Source organism: Anomaloglossus baeobatrachus, chromosome 1 (assembly GCF_048569485.1).
Source record: "Anomaloglossus baeobatrachus isolate aAnoBae1 chromosome 1, aAnoBae1.hap1, whole genome shotgun sequence".
NCBI classification, from domain to species: Eukaryota; Metazoa; Chordata; class Amphibia; order Anura; family Aromobatidae; genus Anomaloglossus; species Anomaloglossus baeobatrachus.
The window spans coordinates 904703312-904725364 of NC_134353.1; the positions used below are offsets into that span (position 1 = coordinate 904703312).

Genomic DNA, 22053 nt, shown 5'->3' on the forward strand with positions numbered 1-22053 from the left:
GCGGACGTTGGCTTCCTGGCCTGTCTCATGGTGGCAATAACATCCTGAGATAACCCTGAAGACGCTAGGAGCCAGGACTCAATGGCCACACAGTCAGGTTGAGGGCCACAGAATTCAGATGGAAAAATGGGCCTTGTGACAGCAAGTCTGGGCGGTCTGGAAGCGCCCACGGTTGACCCACCGTGAGATGCCACAGATCCGGGTACCACGACCGCCTCGGCCAGTCTGGAGCGACGAGAATGGCGCGACGGCAGTCGGACCTGATCTTGCGTAACACTCTGGGCAGCATCGCCAGAGGAGGAAACACATAAGGCAGTCGAAACTGCGACCAATCCTGAACTAACGCATCCGCCGCCAGAGCTCTGTGATCCTGAGACCGTGCCATGAATGCCGGGACTTTGTTGTTGTGCCGTGACGCCATGAGATTGACGTCCGGCGTTCCCCAGCGGCGACAGATCTCTCGAAACACTTCTGGGTGCAGAGACCATTCCCCCGCATCCATGCCCTGACGACTGAGAAAATCTGCTTCCCAGTTTTCTACGCCCGGGATGTGAACTGCGGAGATGGTGGAGGCTGTGGCTTCCACCCACTGCAGAATCCGCCGGACTTCCTGGAAGGCTTGACGACTGCGAGTGCCGCCTTGGTGGTTGATGTATGCGACGGCAGTGGCGTTGTCCGACTGGATACGGATCTGCCTGCCCTCCAGCCACCGATGAAAAGCCAATAGGGCTAGATACACTGCCCTTATCTCCAGAACATTGATCTGAAGGGAAGACTCTATCGGGGTCCAGGTTCCCTGAGCCCTGTGGTGGAGAAAAACTGCTCCCCACCCTGACAGGCTCGCGTCCGTGGTGCCCACAGCCCAGGTTGGGGGTAGGAAGGATTTTCCCTGCGATAGAGAATTGGGAAGGAGCCACCACTGAAGTGACGTCTTGGTTGCAAGGGAAAGAGAGACGTTCCTGTCGAGGGAAGCCGACCTCCTGTCCCATTTGCGGAGAATGTCCCATCGGAGTGGCCGTAGATGGAATTGCGCGAACGGCACTGCCTCCATCGCTGCCACCATTTTCCCCAGGAAGTGCATGAGGCGCCTTAAGGGGTGTGACTGGCTCTGAAGAAGTGATTGCACCCCCGCCTGCAGAGAAATCTGTTTGTCCCGCGGTAGCTTGACTACCGCTGACTGTGTATGAAACTCCATCCCGAGGTAAGTCAGTGATTGGGTCGGTGTCAACTTGGATTTCGGGAAGTTGATGATCCACCCGAACTGCTGGAGAGTCGTCAGAGCAACGGTAAGGCTGTGTTGACACGCCACCCGAGAAGGGGCCCTGACTAGGAGATCGTCTAAGTAGTGAATCACCGAGTGGCCCTGAGAGTGTAGGACCGCCACGACGGATGCCATGACTTTGGTGAAAACCCGTGGGGCTGTCGCCAGGCCGAAAGGCAATGCCACGAACTGAAGGTGTTCGTCCCCGATGGCGAAACGCAAGAAGCGTTGATGTTCGGGTGCGATTGGCACGTGGAGATAAGCATCTTTGATGTCGATCGATGCTAGGAAGTCTCCTTGTGACATCGAGGCGATGACTGAGCGGAGGGATTCCATCCGAAACCGTCTGGTGCTCACATGTCTGTTGAGCAGCTTGAGGTCCAGAACGGGACGGAATGATCCGTCCTTCTTTGGCACCACGAACAAGTTGGAGTAAAAGCCGCGACCACGTTCCTGAAGGGGAACGGGGGTCACAACTCCTTCTGTCTTCAGAGCGTCCACTGCCTGAAAAAGTGCGTCGGCCTGAGCGGGGGGCGGAGAGGTCCTGAAGAAACGAGCCGCAGGACGAGAGCTGAACTCTATCCTGTAACCGTGAGACAGAATGTCTCTCACCCATCGGTCTTGAACATGTGGCCACCAGGCGTCGCCAAAGCGGGAGAGCCTGCCACCGACCGAGGATGCGGCTAGGGGATGCCGAGAGTCATGAGGAGACCGCCTTGGAGGCAGTGCCTCCTGCGGCCTTTTGGGGGCGTGACTTGGACCGCCACGCATAGGAGTTCCTCTGGCCTTTCTCCGGCCTGCTGGACGAAGAGGATTGGGGCTTGGCGGAGGGACGAAAGGACCGAAACCTCGATTGTATTTTTCGTTGCTGAGGTCTCTTAGGTTTGGACTGGGGTAAGGAGGAGTCCTTTCCCTTGGATTCCTTAATAATCTCATCCAATCGTTCGCCAAACAAGCGTTCGCCAGAAAACGGCAAACCGGTTAAGAACCTCTTGGAGGCCGAGTCTGCCTTCCATTCGCGCAGCCACATGGCCCTGCGGACTGCCACAGAGTTAGCGGATGCCACAGCTGTGCGGCTAGCAGAGTCTAGGACTGCGTTCATGGCGTAGGAAGAAAAAGCTGACGCTTGAGAAGTCAAAGACGCAACTTGCGGAGCAGAATTACGTGTGACAGCATTATTCTCAGCCAGACAAGCTGAGATAGCTTGTAGTGCCCACACGGCTGCAAAGGCCGGGGCAAAAGACGCGCCCGTGGCCTCATAGATGGACTTCACCAGGAGCTCTATCTGCCTGTCAGTGGCATCCTCTAGCGATGAGCCATCTGCAACCGATACCACAGATCTAGCCGCCAATCTAGAGACTGGAGGATCCACCTTGGGACATTGAGCCCAACCCTTAACGACTTCAGAGGGGAAGGGGTAACGCGTGTCAGTGAGCCGCTTAGTAAAGAGCTTGTCCGGAACCGCTCTGGGCTTCTGGACAGCGTCTCTGAAGTTAGAGTGATCGAAAAACGCACTACGTGTACGTTTGGGAACCGAAACTGGTGTTTCTCCTGCTGAGACGCCGACTCCTCTATAGGAGGAGGCGGGGGAGAGAGATCCAACACCTGGTTAATGGATGAGATAAGATCATTCACTAAGGCGTCCCCTTCAGGTGTATCAAGGTTAAGGGCGACGTCAGGGTCAGAGCCCTGAGCTGCAACGTCCGCCTCGTCCTCCAGAGAGTCCTCAAGCTGGGAACCCGAGCAGTGTGAAGAAGTCGGGGAAGATTCCCAGCGAGCCCGCTTAGCCGGTCTAGGACTGTGGTCGGGCCGGAGTCCTCCACGTGGGACCTAGGGCCCAACCTGGGAGCGCGCTGCGGCGCGGACCGAGAGGGGCCTGGAGGCGACGATCCAACAGGGGCCGGGGCCTGTGTAAGGACCGGTCTGGACTGCAAAGCTTCTAGCAGCTTGGCAGACCATTTGTCCATAGACTGAGCCATGGATTGTGAAAGTGACTCAGAGAGTTTCTCAGCAAAAGAGGCGAACTCTGTCCCTGCCGCCTGGACAGGGGGAACAGGGGGGTCTACATGAGCCGAGGGGCCCACTAGTGACCGAGGCTCCGGCTGAGCAAGCGAAACAGGGGCCGAGCATTGCTCACAGTGAGGGTAGGTGGAACCCGCAGGTAACATAGCCCCACAAGAGGTACAGGCCGCAAAAAAACCCTGTGCCTTAGCAGCTTTGCTCCTTGTGGACGACATGCTGTTGTCTCCTAGGAGAATGATCACTGAGGGTATATGGGCAAAAAAGGGTATACAGCCCGACCGAACAGAAATATATATATAAATATGTATCTATTCCGGCACCCTAGGGGGGACCAGCACCGGGTGACCGGTGTGGCTTACCGACCGCTAACCAGCGGCGTGTGTGTGTCCTCCAGATTCCCTGCCTTAGGTCCCCCGGAGCTGCAGAGCTGTTCCTGAGAATCCTCCACCGGCAGAATGCCCAAAAAATGGCTGCCGGAGCTCTCAGGGGAGGAGTGGAGCCGTGGGCGGCGCCAGGAAAGTGCGGGAATCTGGGGTCCCCACAGTGATCAGTGAGGGGGGAGGAAACATGCAGGATGCTCCAGCCCTCACATCCGACGTCAGGTCGGCAGTCCCGCCCTTACCCCTGACAGGCAGGCCCGGGGGCGGGATTTTTGCGACTAGGCCGCGATGAAGCCGGGGACTAAATTTGAGACCGCGCCCGACAAGCAGGCACGGTCGGCGCGGAAGTCCGCCGGCCTTCTCAATTCAGCAGCTGCCACAGCGTCCGGGAAGAAGGTGCGCTCCCTGCACAGTCCCCAATGGGGACACAGAGTACCTTAGAGTTGCAGGGCCCGGTCCCTGAGGTTGAATAGACTCCGGCCCGGCAGATTCCCAGAGGGGCTGCGGAGGGAACGCGGTCCCAGTAAATGGATGACCGCTCAGGATCCCACTTCTCCCAGAGCCGCTAAGGGATGGTGAAGGAGACGGCATGAGGCTCCGGCCTTTGTACCCGCAATGGGTACCTCAACCTTAACAACACCGCCGACGTAGTGGGGTGAGAAGGGAACATGCCGGGGGCCCTATGGGGGCCCTCTTTTCTTCCAACCGACATAACTAATATGAGAATGCATGAGTGGATGTGTGCCTCCTTCCACACAAAGCATAAAACTGAGGAGCCCGTGATCCACGGGAGGGTGTATAGGCAGAGGGGAGGGGTTACACTTTTTAAAGTGTAATACTTTGTGTGGCCTCCGGAGGCAGAAGCTATACACCCAATTGTCTGGGTCTCCCAATGGAGCGACAAAGAAAAGACTCTGTGCCAAATTTATCCACAGAAAATAAAAACCAAAATGTTGCTTTCAGTGGTCCCTGTGTAAAGCTGCAGCGGGCATCTGACCTGTAATAGGAACCTCTGTGCGTGCGGGCGGGGGGCTGTGCGGTGGGTGTTACAGTGTGTTCGCGATCCCAGTTTCAAATGATGGCGCGGGGAGTCAATGCGTGCACAGATGAAGCCCTTGGATGAGAGCTCCATCTGCACATGCGCTGCTCCAGGCGCCATCATTTGAACCGGGATTGTGGACAGACTGGGACACTCACCGCACCGGCCTGCTCCACCACTGACCCGCCACCGCTGACGCCACTGACCCGCCGCTGCTGACGCCATTGACCCGCCACTGCTGACGCCACTGACCCCCCGCCGCTGCAGACGCCACTGACTCGCCACGGCTGCCAGCACAACCTCTGCCTCCTGTGACCCCGCTTCACCACCACTGCTGCCCCCCTCTGATAAGACAACACTGGAGTATAAGATGGACCCCATTTTTATTTTTTTTTTTTTACCTTTTTTTTTCTCTCTAAATTTGGGGTGCATTTTATAAAACGAAAAATACGGTATGTACCCTGGATGGTGGGGATAACAATTTAAAAAAAAAAAAGAGAAAGAAGGTTAGCAGCTAATCTGCCATGGCTAAGACCATTCAGAGACTCAGACCTATGTCTGTCTAAAACTAACACTAAAGTAAACTGAGGAGGGTTGGTGCTAGAAGGCGAGGTGTAGACTACTGGGGAGGAGACAACCTTTTTTTCTGGTAAGATATAACTAGTGTCAGCCTGCAGGTGGCAGCAGACTAACTCATGGTTCTTGTTCCCCAATTAAAGGGAACCTGTCATCAGATTTGGGGACTATAAGCTGCGGCCACCACCAGTGGGCTCTTATATACAGTATTACATAGTACTGTAAATAGTAGCCCAGGCCGCTCTCTGTAACGTAGAAAACACTCACCTGGGGGGGGGGGGGTAACGGTCCAATGGGTGTCGCTGCTCTCCGGTCCAGCACCTCCACTCTGTTGCAATGGTCGTCCTTCTTTGCAGTCCCATGTGCATGACGCTTCCTACGTCATCCTCCCAGGCCGGCACTGTCATCCTGTGCAGGCGTACTTATCTGCCCTGCTGTAGGCAGATCAAAGTACTGCAATGCGCAGGCACGAGGTAAGGTCAGATTAAAGTGCGCCTGCGCAGGACTGCAATGCCGGCCTGGTAGGATGATGTAGGACACGTCATGCACACGGGCTTGCGAATGAGTACAGCCATCACAGCAGGGAGGAGGCACCGGACCGGAGAGGAGCGACACAACCCATCGGAAAGGACCTCCCAATAGATGAGTATAATAAAAGAGTTTTTTACGTCACAGTGGCTCAGTGGTTAGCACTGCAGTCTTGTGGTGGCTCAGTGGTTAGCACTGCAGTCTTGCAGTGCTGGGGTCCTGGGTTCAAATCCCACCAAGGACAACATCTGCAAGGAGTTTGTATGTTCTCCCCGTTTTTGTGTGGGTTTCCTCCGGGTTCTCCGGTTTCCTCACACAGTCCAAAAAAATATACTCATAGGGAAAATAGATTGTGAGCCCCAATGGGGACAGTGTTGCCAATGTATGTAAAGCACTGTGGAATTAATAGCGCTATATAAATGAATAAATATTATTATTACGTTACACACAGCAGCATGGGCTCTTATATACAGTATTCTGGAATGCTGTATATAAGAACTCACTGGTGGTGGCCGCAGCTTATAGGGGCCAAATTTGGTGACATGATCCCTTTAAGCATCTGAGAAAGCTTGCTTCTTCACCAGACAACCCCCTTTAAGAAATCTTTCTATGGAAACTAATATTCTATGATCTAAAGCACTGACCTCCTCGCCACCTTCATCCACCAAAGTCCAGTTCCCGGACTCTTTCCCAGAAGAAGACCCTTTTCTTTCATTGGGTTTCATGTGGCAAAGGAAGTCAGCGCGATTTCTGTGGGGGGAAAAACAAACAAAAAACACAAATTTATTTGATGATCGTCTGCATTAAAGTTTATTTATACTTTATTTATTTTTTTTATTGCATAGGATCCACCAGAAATGAGCCCGTTTTCTCCAGTTCCCTGATAGTAGAGGTAGCCAGAAAATATGACCAGTGGCCACCATAAGTCTTCCGGAAGAGGTGGTCTGCGTTTGAGCAATTACTATAGAGTTGCACAGTGCTATACATAAATAGTGCAAAATAAAAAACGAAGAATTATAGGTGACATCTCACCTTATAGGACACATGAGGACGGCCAGCTGCTGCATGAAGTGAAACACGCCGGTTGGGTTGTGCACAACACGAACCTGAAATATCCAAAAGAAATATGTCCTCCGTATATTATATCCATCTATAGATGTATACACAGAGAGTATGAGGATTTGCTGAGGTCTGTAAATGGACTCACTACTCACCTGAACAAACGGGATAGCCCATTTATTGATACCTGCTGGACAGCGAAGGACATGATTCAAGAGGAACAGGTGGTCTCCAAGGCAGCCCACTTTCAGTAGCACAGAAACCTACAAGACAAAATAGTTCCTTAGAGCGGAGTGAAAAGATTGTTCTCATCTTCAGGAGCACACCACTCCCTCTTGACCACCCCGTGCGCTCCTGATTGACAGTTTAGGTCAGAAGCATTGATGCGCCACAGGATTGTACGTCCACTATTGCAGCTAGCCAGATGGGCTCCTAGGCCGCTGTGCATGCCCTGAAGTCATCAGGATCCAGCGTGCATGCCCCCGGGGTCAGGATCCAGCGTGCATGCCCCCGGGGTCAGGATCCAGCGTGCATGCCCCCGGGGTCAGGATCCAGCGTGCATGCCCCCGGGGTCAGGATCCAGCGTGCATGCCCCCGGGGTCAGGATCCAGCGTGCATGCCCCCGGGGTCAGGATCCAGCGTGCATGCCCCCGGGGTCAGGATCCAGCGTGCATGCCCCCGGGGTCAGGATCCAGCGTGCATGCCCCCGGGGTCAGGATCCAGCGTGCATGCCCCCGGGGTCAGGATCCAGCGTGCATGCCCCCGGGGTCAGGATCCAGCGTGCATGCCCCCGGGGTCAGGATCCAGCGTGCATGCCCCCGGGGTCAGGATCCAGCGTGCATGCCCCCGGGGTCAGGATCCAGCGTGCATGCTCACTCCATAGATCCCGGCCAGTCACTGGTGTAAATTCGCATGTGACATGACACTCTGAGAGAAGCAGCAATGGCCAGCCCACAGCTATGTTCAATTGACTATGTGACACCTGCATTGGTGTGACTGATCTTCCAGTCTCGGTTTCTGTCGCCAGGTGGCACCGCACTCCTGTTACAGGTGACGCAAGATGAAAACTCTAGTTCTTTGAGACTTGTAGCTCAATCCATCTTGGGAGATCAAGAGTTAACTCTTGTCACGTTTTGACTGGGTGGGACTGCAAGCTATTTAAGCTCCTGGACGCCTACTCTCCGCTGCCAGTAATAATGTGACTATCCTCAATAATCTGAGTATCTTGCTTGAATTCCTGATTCTGACTACTCTCACGCCTCACGATTTTGTCCCTGCCCTGACCTCCTGGTTCTTCCCGGCTACCGAACCAGTCTTCTTGCCAACTTGCACCACAAAACAATAGCTAACCCAGTGGTCCGAGCCTAGGGGTCACTGCGTATGTCCAGATCTCTGCATAGGGGTTAAAAGGTGAAGGCCAGGGAAAACAGAGTAGCTAGCGCCAAGCCCGTTTATGGTAGCCAGCTGCCAGATGACCAGGAATAATGCCCCCGTTACGGAATAGCAGTATCTGGCAGCGGCGCGGCCCCTACGCAGTGTACATGACTGTGCTATTCATAAGTGAAGGGAGATGAGAGATGGGATGGGACGAGAAGGAACAGGAGGTGAGGGTGTAGGGTAGGTGACAAGAGGAAGGGGGTCTTGTGTCAGCCCCCCACCAAGCTGATATTGATGACTTATCCTAAAAATAATGCGGTGGTATTGATCATAGTGGTGAATGACCCCTTTAAACGTTTCTGACCTTCTGCAGTGGAGTGGACTCACTCAAGAGGAGACTAGAGAAATTGGGGACCATTCATAGCAGAGCGCTCAGCTCCCCTCGGAAAGTATGCAAAAAGTAGACGGCTTGGTGAGAGCTTTCTTCTCCTTGAACAGTGGGTGTCGAGGTGACTTATGAAATGTGAAAAGTTTTATGAAAATGCAGTTAAAGTGGCCATGCACATGAGAACGTTCATTCATTAAGCAGCCGTCTTCTGTCCCCATACACGTGAGCGCCGGGCTCAAACATTTTCAACAGGGGGAAAGCAGCGGCTTATCTCCTCTAAAACAAAAGGATTGAGTGGTGAAAGTCCAACTGGCCGATCCTTGTCTTCCCCAACACCATCTGTCGGGAGACCCCCCCCCACCCTTGTTATATTGGCAGGTTTGGCCGACTTTCATCTAATGTGTATAAGGGAATTCGTAGGGTCGGGGTCTCTGCAGAGATGCAGACTTACTCACCCCCCCCCGGCCATCAACGTGTGCTGCTGCCTCCTTCCCCTGGGCCCTGTACATGCTGCATTCCCGGGAGTGCACCTAAGACGCGCACACCGGACCCCCTCTTATGGGGCTTGCATGCCATTTTTCCAGAAATGCCTCTCAACCTATGACTGAGAGCCACAGTGTATTAAGACACCCTCCCATTAGGGGACGTCCCTGTGCAACACCTCTAGTTAGTCAGTCAGTCAGTCTCCTACCTAGCCCCGTTTCACACGTCAGTGAAAAACACTGACGTTCTTCACTGACGTGTAAAACATGCACATGTCCCTCCGTGTTCCGTGATTCACGGCACACGTTGGTTGTCCATGTGCAATCCGTGATCCGTGATTGCAAATGGACATTACTCACCTGCCTTCGCTCCTGCTGTTCATGGTACTGAACTCCTCTGCTCTGAAGCGTCCGCCCACCACTTTCTGCAGCTACTTCCGGGTCGGCTGTTCCTGCTTTCATGAATATTCATGAGCCGGGCAGGAGCTGCAGAGAGTGGAGGCTGCACAGCGCGTCGCTGGCAAGGGGAGTTGAAAATGTTTATTATTTTATATGTCAGTGTTTTTCTGGTACGTGTTTCACGGATCACACCATAGTGTGGTCCGTGGGTCATCATTGATGCCGGAAAAAAAAAAAAAACAAAACAGACTTGTCTCCGTGCAGAATCACGAACACGTGTGTACGCTGCACGGAGACACGTTCAGTGAAAAATCACTGATGTGTGAGCAGACCCATTGATTATAATGGGTCTGCGTATGTCAGTGATTCTGGTACGTATAAAAAAAAAAAAAAAAAAAAAAAAAAAAAAAGCACAAAACGTACCAGAATCACTGACGTCTGAAACGGGCCCTAGCTAGTTGTAAGTGTCCTGTAATCTCTGTGTCCATCTCCAGTACCTGACTTCCCATACCTGTGTACCCCTGCCGCGCCCACCATTCTTGTCTGTTCCATGCCTGTCTCAGTCACCTCACCTGTACCTATCTATTCCTCTGTCTGTCTGCTGTCCTGGGGTGGGGGGGTGGGGTCAGCTGCCATAGTCTCGATCATTTCCCTGGGAGTGGTACCTGGCATGTGCCTCGCGGTGGGCGTTTAGCTAAGCCCCTCCTTCTAAAGGGTAGGTCCTGTGGGTCCATTAATCCCGCTCGCTGCCCCGACATCAGCCGCGAGCGTTACAGAATTTAATTCCTTCAGGGGATAAAATCATGAGCAATAAGCCACAGATATGTATAGAAACACAAGAGACATGACCGCCGCTTCTCGTAGCCATACTGTCTGGCGTATGTAGGGACGGGACTCACCAGCTTCTGCAGCCAGAGCAGAATATCGTTTTGGAACTGAGTGTCTTCAATAAGTCTCCTTGTAAAGCTGAACAGGACACTAATACACTCCTTCAGAAGGATCAGATCCGAGTGAGACCCTTCCAGTTTCTGAGGAGCTGTGGAAAAATAAAAGAGATATTATTCATTCATATAACCACCCTAAAGTGGTGGATTGCCCCTTGTATCCGACCACAGAACCTAAAGGACATCACAGCTGGAGACAGGAGCACTGTTCTTATAATATACCAGGGTCCACTCCGCACCCCGACCCTTGTGCCCGAGTATGTCCACAGCCCCTGGCCAAACTCAGAGTGTTACATCTAGACAGTTTTACACCCATATGCTCAAAGCAAATGGAGATCTTAAAAATGGTGAAAACTTGAAATGCAAAGATTAATAGACATTGTCCACTCTTCGTGAATACGTAGGGACTCACCATGGTCTGGATGGTACACGGCTATCGATTTCAGGAAAGGCGAGTTGTTTACCAGCCCATAGATATAAGACTCGACCTGCAGACGGGACAAGACCGAAGTGTAAGAGTGGAGGGCGAACGTCTGGTGCAGGTGGTCCGACTTCAGCTCGAAGAGTCTCTTCAGGTCTCCTAACGCCGAAGCGTTGACTTCAGCAGTCTGGTAGTGGTGGTATCCAACTACTTTGGCCTGATCTTCGCACAGTCCCTGTAGCAGAAAAAAAATATATATTATCTCGCGTTAGTAGCTACTTTACCCCTTGCTAAGACCCCCATCCACATGCTATATTAACTCATACAGAAATCAAAGAGGGGGTCTTGTTTCGTTAGGTGAGGGATCACTTTACTCAGTCTATCGCGGGAGTTACGTTATAAAGACCCCCGCAATAGGTGAAAATCCGCAAAGTAGCGGAGTTTTATTTACTTTATGATTAACCCTTATTTTTCGGATTATAAGATGCACTATTGCTCCAAAAAATTTGGGAGGAAAATGAGGGGTGCGTCTTATAAGCCAAATCTAGCTTACGGGGGGTGGGGTGGTGGAGATGGTGACAGGAGGCAGGGACAGTGATGCGGACTGTGTGCTGCGGAAGGTGAGGCAGGGGCCATCCGGAAAATGTCAGCTGTACAGGCTTCAAATATTGGCGCCTAGAGTCAGAGCATGCACAGCTTCCGACCCATTTGTCTCCCAGCAGCAGACTTAAGGAAAATGGCGCCCAGAGGTGGCGCGTGTGCAGATGAGATTTCGGTTCATCATTGGGCAGATAGCTCAATTTGCACACGCGACAACTATGGGCGCCATATCTTTGAAGCCCACATCGCTGACAGTTTTTGGATGTTCCTGCCAGCAATCGCAGCGATCATCTGGGACACCCGCCGTGCTGCCCGTAGCATCGCCCTGCTCCACCACTGCTCCGACCTCCTGTGACCCTGCTCCCCCCGGTTCCTGTAATACAGTGAAGCCGCAATAAGTGAACCACGATTTAGTGGGGGACGACTATATGTCCATGTATCATAGCATGTATTACTACACTCCACCAGCAGAGGCCACTGCAGGGAATCGTAAGACCTGCCTCTGACCGGTGGCGATAAGCTGATGAGCCGCCTGCCTCATTTCAATGGGAGGAGCCCATTAGTAGTACCAGATTAACCTGTTAGGAGTCGGTGGGCATAGAGAAGACATGATCTATAAAATATGATTTTCAGTCAGGCCTCAAGTAAACAGAAGAGAAGCAAAGTCTACGTTGTACTTGCCCCTGGTTGGATTCAAACCCCTCACCCCAGCGCTGCAAGGCGACATTACTAACTAGTGGGAGAACTGAAGAAGACAGGACTAAAGCAGAAGACATAAGCCATGCAGCCGATCAAGGATGGGTCAGATACTAAAATCTGGGTCCACCTCTCAAGCATACGTAAAAATTGGAGGGGCCAGTGGCGAACATCCAAATTGGAGTGGTTGAGAAGGCTCAATTGGGGTTGACCACCTCATGTAACCATTTAGATGTCATTGTCACTGTTTACTACGGTATTTAAGTGGTTAAGGATAGCTAGCTCAAACCATATCACTTACTACCAGATATGGAGCGGGTGCACAGGTATGAAACGGGCCCACTGGGTATGGAGCGGGCTCATCGATGGAAACGGGCCCACCGGATATGGAGCGGGCTCATCGTGTATAAAACGGGCCCACCGGGTTTGGAGCGGGCTCATCGATTGAAATGGGCCCACCAGGTATGGAGCGGGCTCAAGTGTGTGATCCTGCTCTATACAAATCCTGCTTCTGCCAAACATACACGTCGTTTGTTGAGCGTAGTGTTCGGATGCCAGGAAAGGGCCGAGGCCTTTTGTCACTGATCCCTATAGCAGTCCTGTGGGCTGCCATCACGGACGTTATTTATAAAGCCTCTGTACATCGCTCAGGCTGGAAGAGATGGCTGTGAAGAATACATGATGGGATCAGGAAGTTAGAAAATAGGGGGATCCAAGGGTGGGGTTTAGGGACTCTGCAGCCCTTCAGTATGGCAAATATAGTGAAAAACCAATTCTGCCAAGCCTTAACATTGGGACAGTCTCCGAAAAGCTGTTCAAAATAGTTGTTTTTACTTTTATGGCTCGTCGATTAGGCAAATCACAAAAGCATGAAGTCTGGCCTCTAGTCCCCATTTTTGGCAAGTGCAGGTTACCAGAGAAGTGACGGTATGGAAGGCTGGGTATTTACACTAGTATTAGGTGCTACGTCTCGATCGGATAACACATGAGAAGGTTTTCCTTTCTCACAGTTGGGTATATCAGGCTTGGCTCTGTGCCCTGGCGTCGCCTCTATCAGCAGTTAATCAGCAGGGTAGGACTCGATGCCAGCCATGGTGAATGCTATTCTACAACACACTAAGCCCAGAAAATATGATGTGGAGGAATGTGCTGAGCGTGTAGAGACCGCATCAAAATGCAGAGCCTCAAAACGTCCAATATTCAGATAGACAGACATGTCAAGCCTACGCACCGGACTCCTTGCCGGGCCCTACGCACCGGGCTCCTTGCCGGGCCCTACGCACCGGGCTCCTTGCCGGGCCCTACGCACCGGGCTCCTTGCCGGGCCCTACGCACCGGGCTCCTTGCCGGGCCCTACGCACCGGGCTCCTTGCCGGGCCCTACGCACCGGGCTCCTTGCCGGGCCCTACGCACCGGGCTCCTTGCCGGGCCCTACGCTCCGGGCTCCTTGCCGGGCCCTACGCTCCGGGCTCCTTGCCGGGCCCTACGCTCGGGGCTCCTTGCCGGGCCCTACGCTCGGGGCTCCTTGCCGGGCCCTACGCTCGGGGCTCCTTGCCGGGCCCTACGCTCGGGGCTCCTTGCCGGGCCCTACGCCCGGGGCTCCTTGCCGGGCCCTACGCCCGGGGCTCCTTGCCGGGCCCTACTCTCGGGGCTCCTTGCCGGACCCTACTCTCGGGGCTCCTTGCCGGACCCTACTCTCGGGGCTCCGGACTCCTTGCCAGGCCTATGATTGGCCTATTCTCTGTGCCCGGAAGGTATCATTTGGCTGCAACGCTATCAATATTATGTCAGCGCTGCTGCAGACAAAAACAGAAACCGAGAGCAGCAGTGGAAACTCATGACTGGACCCATGGAGGTTGAGGAAAGTAGAGTTTGTTTTTTCAAAACAAGGTACAGCTGATGGATGCAGGAATTTTCCAAAAGAGGAAAATTCCTTTAAATGTGTAAGTAATAACGTTATAATGGCGGGTTAATCACCTGTACAGTGATGTGTTCCTCCTTGAAGTTCCACACTTTGCTTTTGATATTCTTCCAGTCAGAGATCATGATCTGCAACTTGGCTTCGGCCAGAAGGAGCTGCTTCCTGCACCGTCCATAGTTCATGAGGAGCTCGTGGAACTCGTGCCTGTCCTGGTGGGCGATCCTTTCGAACTCTTCGGTGAAGGAGCCCACGTTCTCTATCCAGGAACATGGCTCAAATATCTTAAGATGCTCTCTAGTGAAGGGGGTGGGCTTGTGCTGCTGCGGGAGCTCAGGAAACAGCTTCTCATTGGGAACCAAAGGCTTGATGGTGGCCACATCTCTCGTGTTGTCAAAGACCTCCACCGGCAGCTCCGGGTAGATGGATTTCACCTGGGATAGATGCAATATCTCTTTGGCTTCCACAAAATGCTGGGTATTCACTACATCGATTTCCTTCACAGACAGGACAGCAGGGTGGAGGTCAGGAGCCTCCGCAGGGGGTGGCCCATCTACGGCGGGGCTCGTTATTTCACTACTTCTAGTGTCTTTGGACAGCAAGTCACAATGAGGAGAAGCGGAGGGAACGTTGGTGTCGACCGCAGCTCCTCCAGACTCCGGCTCCTTCTTGTCCTCCGAGGTGTCTTGATTTACAATGGAGATGTCGGCCACAGACAGGCTGCTCAGTCGTTTACTGTCGGCTCCGCAGGTCTCATCGTTCAGCTGGATTTCTATAAAGTTATCCGGGAGTTCGCTGTCCGTTTTCTGCTTCAGAGCATCGCTCTCCTCCTCCAACACCAGGGGCTTCTCGGATCTCACGTCCACAAGACTCTGCTGCTGCTTCTTCTTGGTCTGAAGAAAGTAAAAAACAAACAAAATAAAAAAACATAATGTACTTGAGAATTCACATCAAAAGCTGCATTTATTATTATGCTGCTATCGAACATCATATACTGTAAAATATCATTTTTTTTTCTCTCAAAGATGGGCTAGGGCAGGGGTCGGGAACCAAAACTGGGCGAAAAATGGGGATGCGTCTTACAAACCGCATATGACTTACTGGGACAGCAGTGATAGTGCAGGATCGGCGAGACTGCGGGTTCATGGAGGGTTGCGGCAGCGAGCCGGCGGACTGTGGGCTGCTTTAAATCTCCCGCAGTAGACTAGATAAACTTCAAAATGGCCGCAGAGGCAGCGCGTGAGCAGATAGGACTCCGCGGCCATTTTCTTGAAGTCCATCGTGTCGATCTGCGCACGCGCCGTGGCCATTTTCTTGAAGTCCATAGCATCGATCTGTGCATGCGCCGTGGCCATTTTCTTGAAGTCCATCGCATCGATCTGCGCACGCGCCGTGGCCATTTTCTTGAAGTCCATAGCATCGATCTGCGCATGCGCCGTGGCCATTTTCTTGAAGTCCATCGCGTTGATCTGCGCACGCGCCGCTGTCATTTTCTTGAGGTCAATCTCGTCAATTGCGGGAGATTCAAAGCAGCCCGCAAGCAGATCATTGGTGCCTACCGCTGTGACACCTCACGAGCCCGCAGCAGTATCGCTGAGCCTCCGCACACTGACCCTCCTGAGTCGCGACAGCCCCTTCTCCGTGCCTGCAGCATCGCCTACCCTAACTTCTGGGACATTCTGAGCCGCTCCACCACCGCCACTCTCCCCTGGTGAGTATGGCTCTCCTGGAATTACACTTTAAAATATAGAGCGTTCATGGCTCCCTCAGCCAATAAAGTTCCCGACCCCTAGGCTAGGGCTTATTTTCAGTGGAGGACTTCCGATGAACAGCAATACACACACACACACACACACACACACACATCACCCAGTCTCCTCTTCTTTTAGACTCCTGCAATTAAAGGACCTTTGGTCACCTGATGTGGTGTCACGAAGGTCCTTAAGCAGTCTTATAAGTATATAACGAAAGGGCCCCTAGAAAATAAGGGCTCTGTGAAACTGCCCAGTTTGCCCTCTTTTCCCCCTACTGCCAGTCCTGCATACCAGCCGGTCTCCTATTCAGTTCTTGGCTCTTGCAATTAAGAGACCTTTGGTCACATGACTGAAGTCATCACAGGTCCTTAAACAAGGTTAACCTCGGAATGCAAATGTTGGGGTCCCTAATACAGTGGGGGCCCTGAGAAATTGCGCAGTATGACTCCCCATAACGCAGTCCCTGACTTTAACTAGGGCTCATTTGTGGCGTAGGGCTTATATTTCAAGCATACTCCAAATATATTGTAAAATCATGCTAGGTCTTATTTTTGGGGTAGGTCTTATTTTAAAGCTGTATTTATTACTCTGCTGGTATGGATTATCATACATTATACTCCGGTCACATCTAAAGCTGCATTTATTAATCTTCTAGTATCAAATGTCATATAATTTCCTCCAGTCACATCCAAAACTGCATTTATTATTCTGCTGGTATCAAATGTCATATATTATACTCCAGTCACATCCAAAGCTGCATTTATTATTCTGCTGGTATCAAATGTCATATTATACTCCAGTCACATCCAAAGCTGCATTTATTATTCTGCTGGTATCAAATGTCATATATTATACTCCGGTCCCATCTAAAGCTGTATTTATCATTCTGCTGGTATCAAATGTCATATATTATACTCCGGTCATATCCAAAGCTGCATTTATTACTCTGCTGGTATCGAATATCATATAACATACTCCGGTCACATCTAAAGCTGCATTTATTATTCTGCTGGTATCAAATGTCATATATTATACTCCGGTCATATCCAAAGCTGCATTTATTACTCTGCTGGTATCGAATATCATATAACATACTCCGGTCACATCCAAAGCTGCATTTATTACTCTGCTGGTACGGAATATGACATCTTATATTCCAGTTGAATCTACAGATTCATTTATTATTCTGCTCGTATTGAATATCCTATATTTTACTCCAGTCCCATCCAAAGCTGCATTTATTACTCTGCTTGTATGGAATATCACATCTTATATTCCAGTTACATCTAAAGCTGCATTGATCATTCTACTGGCGTAGCCAATGGTATCTTATACTCCAGACACATGCAGAGCTGCAGTAATAATTCTGCAGGTTTCACATATCATATCATCATATACTACTCCATTCACCATCAACGCTGCATTTATTATTCAGCTGGCTTTGCATATCATATACTCCACTCACAACAAGAGCTGCCTTCCTTACTCTGCTGAGTTCACATATCACATGATATATTCCAGTTATATACAAGGCGGTGTATATAGATCTGCTAATTTTGCATTTCGTACATGGTCCTCTATAGTCACATCCAAAAGCCGTGTATATATTTCTGCACATCATTTACTATAGTCACATCCGGAGCTGCAATCCAGATTCTGTTTTTCAATTAAGTCTAAAAAACAAAATGTTAGCTGCAGCAAAGCAAACGGTATTTTGAATACAGCTCTGGCAGTGACAGATCTGATGACTGGAGATCTTGCGGGAGTGTGCTGCTTCCTGACATCTCTATGGTGTGTGTGCTGCTTATCTATACCCTGCAGTACAGGGGACTGCACACACAAGGATCCCAGGACACCTCAGTCCGTATACACAGCAGGTAACACACTGGAGGATAATGAAACCTCTGCAAATAAAAGCATGGCGGCTCCACACATTAATTGTACTGAAGATTAAAAGTCTTCATCAGCGCACAGCAGGCTCCAAACTGAAGCGGAGCATAAGAAGTGAAGCATTATGGGAGCGCAGCCTTCTCGCTTTTCAACTAAGTTCCCATAGTAACGATGAAAGTGCCGTAATTACAGTCAGCCGAGATATTTCTGTACCCAGGTTGTAGTTATCACCATTTCATCGGTCACCGATTGCGGTGGATCTGTGATGTCATCCTGAAGATTGACATAATATTAATCCCTCAACACTCTGCAAAATGAAAAATTTCAAATTCGAGGGAGCGCAGAGAGACGGCGCCTCTAGGGAGCGCAGGGGGACGGCGCCTCTAGGGAGCGCAGGGGGACGGCGCCTCTAGGGAGCGCAGGGGGGACGGCGCCTCTAGGGAGCGCAGGGGGGACGGCGCCTCTAGGGAGCGCAGGGGGGACGGCGCCTCTAGGGAGCGCAGGGGGGACGGCGCCTCTAGGGAGCGCAGGGGGGACGGCGCCTCTAGGGAGCGCAGGGGGGACGGCGCCTCTAGGGAGCGCAGGGGGGACGGCGCCTCTAGGGAGCGCAGGGGGGGACGGCGCCTCTAGGGAGCGCAGGGGGGGACGGCGCCTCTAGGGAGCGCAGGGGGACGGCGCCTCTAGGGAGCGCAGGGAGAGACTGTGAATCTAGGGAGCGCAGGGGGGACGGCGCCTCCAGGGAGCGCAGGGGGACGGCGCCTCCAGGGAGCGCAGGGGGACGGCGCCTCCAGGGAGCGCAGGGGGACGGCGCCTCCAGGGAGCGCAGGGGGACGGCGCCTCCAGGGAGCGCAGGGGGACGGCGCCTCTAGGGAGCACAGAAAGACAGCGCCTCTAGGGAGCACAGAAAGACAGCGCCTCTAGGGAGCACAGAAAGACAGCGCCTGGTTATGATTAAGGACGTCAAGCCAGAAATGCGTTAACATCTGATTTTGCACTAATAAACGACCATTAGCACTCAGCTGGATCAATCTTTTTTTTATTGCTGTGCGGACGATGTTCGAGACTGAGGCATGGTGAGGTCAGGTCGCGGTGAGCTGAGCGCAGGGGGACGGCGCCTCTAGGGAGTGCAGGGAGACGGCCCCTCCAGGGAGCGCAGGGAGACGGCCCCTCCAGGGAGCGCAGGGAGACGGGCCCTCCAGGGAGCGCAGGGAGACGGGCCCTCCAGGGAGCGCAGGGAGACGGCCCCTCCAGGGAGCGCAGGGAGACGGCCCCTCCAGGGAGCGCAGGGAGACGGCCCCTCCAGGGAGCGCAGGGAGACGGCCCCTCCAGGGAGCGCAGGGAGACGGCCCCTCCAGGGAGCGCAGGGAGACGGCCCCTCCAGAGAGCGCAGGGAGACGGCCCCTCCAGAGAGCGCAGGGAGACGGCCCCTCCAGGGAGCGCAGGGAGACGGCCCCTCCAGAGAGCGCAGGGAGACGGCCCCTCCAGGGAGCGCAGACAAATCGCTACTACAGAACGCTAGAGTACAGACAATGATATGGAGCGTGAGCAGAGTGCAGCTATACATTGTGGACATAGTGCTGCTGTAAAGCACGGATAGAGCGTCACTAGAGAGCATATGCGCACAATTAACCAAGTAAAAGGCTGAGTCACTTTGTAAATACAGTACATTACTTATCTGCAGGCTTCAGAGCTGAAATCATCCAGCATTCTATGCACCCTTGTAAAGTAAAAGGAAAGCAATGAATTTACAATGGATGAGGGGGGGTCTGACGGACAGTATCATGACTTAATATTGTACATGGCATTAATACTGTATACCCCTCAGCATGGGTTGTTATTGTCTGCAGGATACACGCACAGTACCATACATCTATCCTGGATGAGCATGTGATTCTGCGGCTGCTGAGATCTCTGCCAGCGCTGACTTGTGACCCGGAGCCTCCGGCCACAGAATAAACAGCAGATATTCACTGCCACTAAAACTGACAACATTATCTTTATAAAGGTCTGCGCTGGGGGACTACAATTCTCAGCACTGTCTAAATGTCTGATATCTCTTGGAGTCTACATAGACCTGTCTACACCCCCACAACAAGATCTAATACATCCAGGAAATCTCCTCCTCCTCCTGCTCTGTAACTTGCCATCTACTCTTTTTCAGTAGGAGGTTCCTGTTCGTTAGCATTCTGCCAGCACTATAGCTACTAGGACTTCCTTCCCCTCACTTCTAGTGATGCTTTGCTCCTGCCACGGTGCAATGGCTGACCCCTCAGTTATGTCTATGCGCAATTTGACAGATAGGACCCAGAGCTTAGTGACAAGCTTAGTGACACTCTTCACGTGTTCTGGGCAGCACATGGAGCCTACAACAGATTCAGGGTGCTGCTGGGAAATGTAGTTCTCCAAAAGCAAGCGATGGGTCATGTGATCGCTGACATAGACAATTCTGATTCCAGTGATGCATGGGCTTCAGAAAAGAAAAAAAATACAGGGAAACAAAAAGAATAATAAGAGGAACAGTCACCAGGGCAAACATGGCCAGTTTTGATTGTACATGCGTGTTGCCCTGTATTCTTACTTTTCCATGGTTTTGAGGAACTCTTTGATATTGTCACTTAAAGGGAACCTGTCATGTGAAAAAATGCTGTTAACCTGCAGATATGGGGTTAATCTACAGGTTAATAGCGTTCTGAACCTGCCCGGTGCCTGCACTGAGAGCCCCGCTGCCAAGAGGAAATTAACTATATTACTTTCGGCAGAGTTCAGCTTCCAGTCATGAGGGCAGTGCCGGCACAGGTTCAGTCATAAGGGCAGCGCCAGTGCAGGTTCAGTCATGGGGGCCACACTGGCGCTCTGGTTAAGCCATGGGGGCGGCGCCGGTGTGGATTCAGACATAGGGCGCAGGTTCACTTATAGGGGCGATGCCGATGCAGGTTCCTTATGAGGTGGTGCCGGTGCAGTTTGAGCAATGGGGGCGGTGCCGACGCAGGATCACTCATGAGGGCGGTGGCGGCGCAGGTTCCCTCCTGGGGGCGGTAGCGGCGCAGGTTCCCTCATGGGGGGCGGTGGCGGCGCACGTTCACTCATGGGGGGCGGTGGCGGCGCACGTTCACTCATGGGGGGCGGTGGCGGCGCACGTTCACTCATGGGGGGCGGTGGCGGCGCACGTTCACTCATGGGGGGCGGTGGCGGCGCACGTTCACTCATGGGGGGCGGTGGCGGCGCACGTTCACTCATGGGGGGCGGTGGCGGCGCACGTTCACTCATGGGGGGCGGTGGCGGCGCACGTTCACTCATGGGGGGCGGTGGCGGCGCACGTTCACTCATGGGGGGCGGTGGCGGCGCACGTACACTCATGGGGGGCGGTGGCGGCGCACGTACACTCATGGGGGGCAGTGCCGACGCAAGCTCACCGATGGGGGCGGTGCCGACCCAAGCTCACTCATGGGGGGCCGGTGCCGACGCAAGCTCACTCATGGGGGGTCGGTGCCGACGTAAGTTCACTCATGGGGGGCGGTGCCGACGCAAGTTCACTTATGGGGGCAGCAGCAGCACAGGTTCAGTCATAGGGGTGGTGCTGGCATGAATTCAGTCATGGGGGCGGTGCCAGAGAAGGTTCAGTCATTGCTCTGTGAATAGTGAGCAGCGGCTGTAACCGCCCCCAGCACTGACTAACAGCTTTCTCTAATGCAGATCCGGATGTCAGTCAGTGCGAGGGTTACAGGCGCCGGTCTGATATGGTCATATTGCTTCTCACCTAGCTTTGTCAGATTTCTGAGTGACACATGTGACCAATAAATGGCACGAAAATAAAAAAAGAGCCCATGCTTATGACAGTGAGTGTGCAGCGTGCTCACATGAATCATCCATCATCACTGAGATGTTTGGGGCGAGTTTTTCAAGTTGACAGGTGATGATGACACAGGTAGATGAGCACGTGTCTGAACGCCGGGTGCATGAGGTCACCGAACAGTCACCGCTCGGGCAAAAGGGCCGAAAAACAAGGAAGACATGTGTTTTGTTTATAGAACCATGCAATGTGCTGCTCCTCTGTTACTCCTACTGGAAATATATGAATACAATAGCAAACACCATTCTACTTGTTTATACAAGGAGTCAAAAATAAATGGACATGATGAAGCTGTGTGGGGAAGCCCCTTAACAATACAGGAGGAATAACAGAGGAACGAACTAATGCAGAGGTCCTAGAAAAGGCTCCAGAAGGGTCAAAAAAGCCCACATGTAACGTATAGTGACAGCATATTGATGTGCCACCTAATGTCACAGAGCGGCCACATCATTGTTTCAATTGACAGTGA

General features: G+C 52.5%; 1 protein-coding gene across 1 annotated transcript in view; it reads right to left on the reverse strand.

Annotated features, from left to right (window-relative positions):
* The window catches only part of EPG5 (ectopic P-granules 5 autophagy tethering factor), a 272060-nt gene that overhangs the window by 246831 nt on the left and 3176 nt on the right, over nucleotides 1-22053 (reverse strand). The window contains exons 2-7 of the mRNA XM_075327440.1: nucleotides 14150-14983; nucleotides 10868-11111; nucleotides 10411-10547; nucleotides 7021-7128; nucleotides 6839-6912; nucleotides 6451-6556 (exon numbers count right to left, since the gene is read on the reverse strand). Of these exons, the coding sequence (XP_075183555.1) occupies nucleotides 6451-6556; nucleotides 6839-6912; nucleotides 7021-7128; nucleotides 10411-10547; nucleotides 10868-11111; nucleotides 14150-14983 (1503 nt within the window). The remainder of the gene's footprint in view (nucleotides 1-6450; nucleotides 6557-6838; nucleotides 6913-7020; nucleotides 7129-10410; nucleotides 10548-10867; nucleotides 11112-14149; nucleotides 14984-22053) is intronic.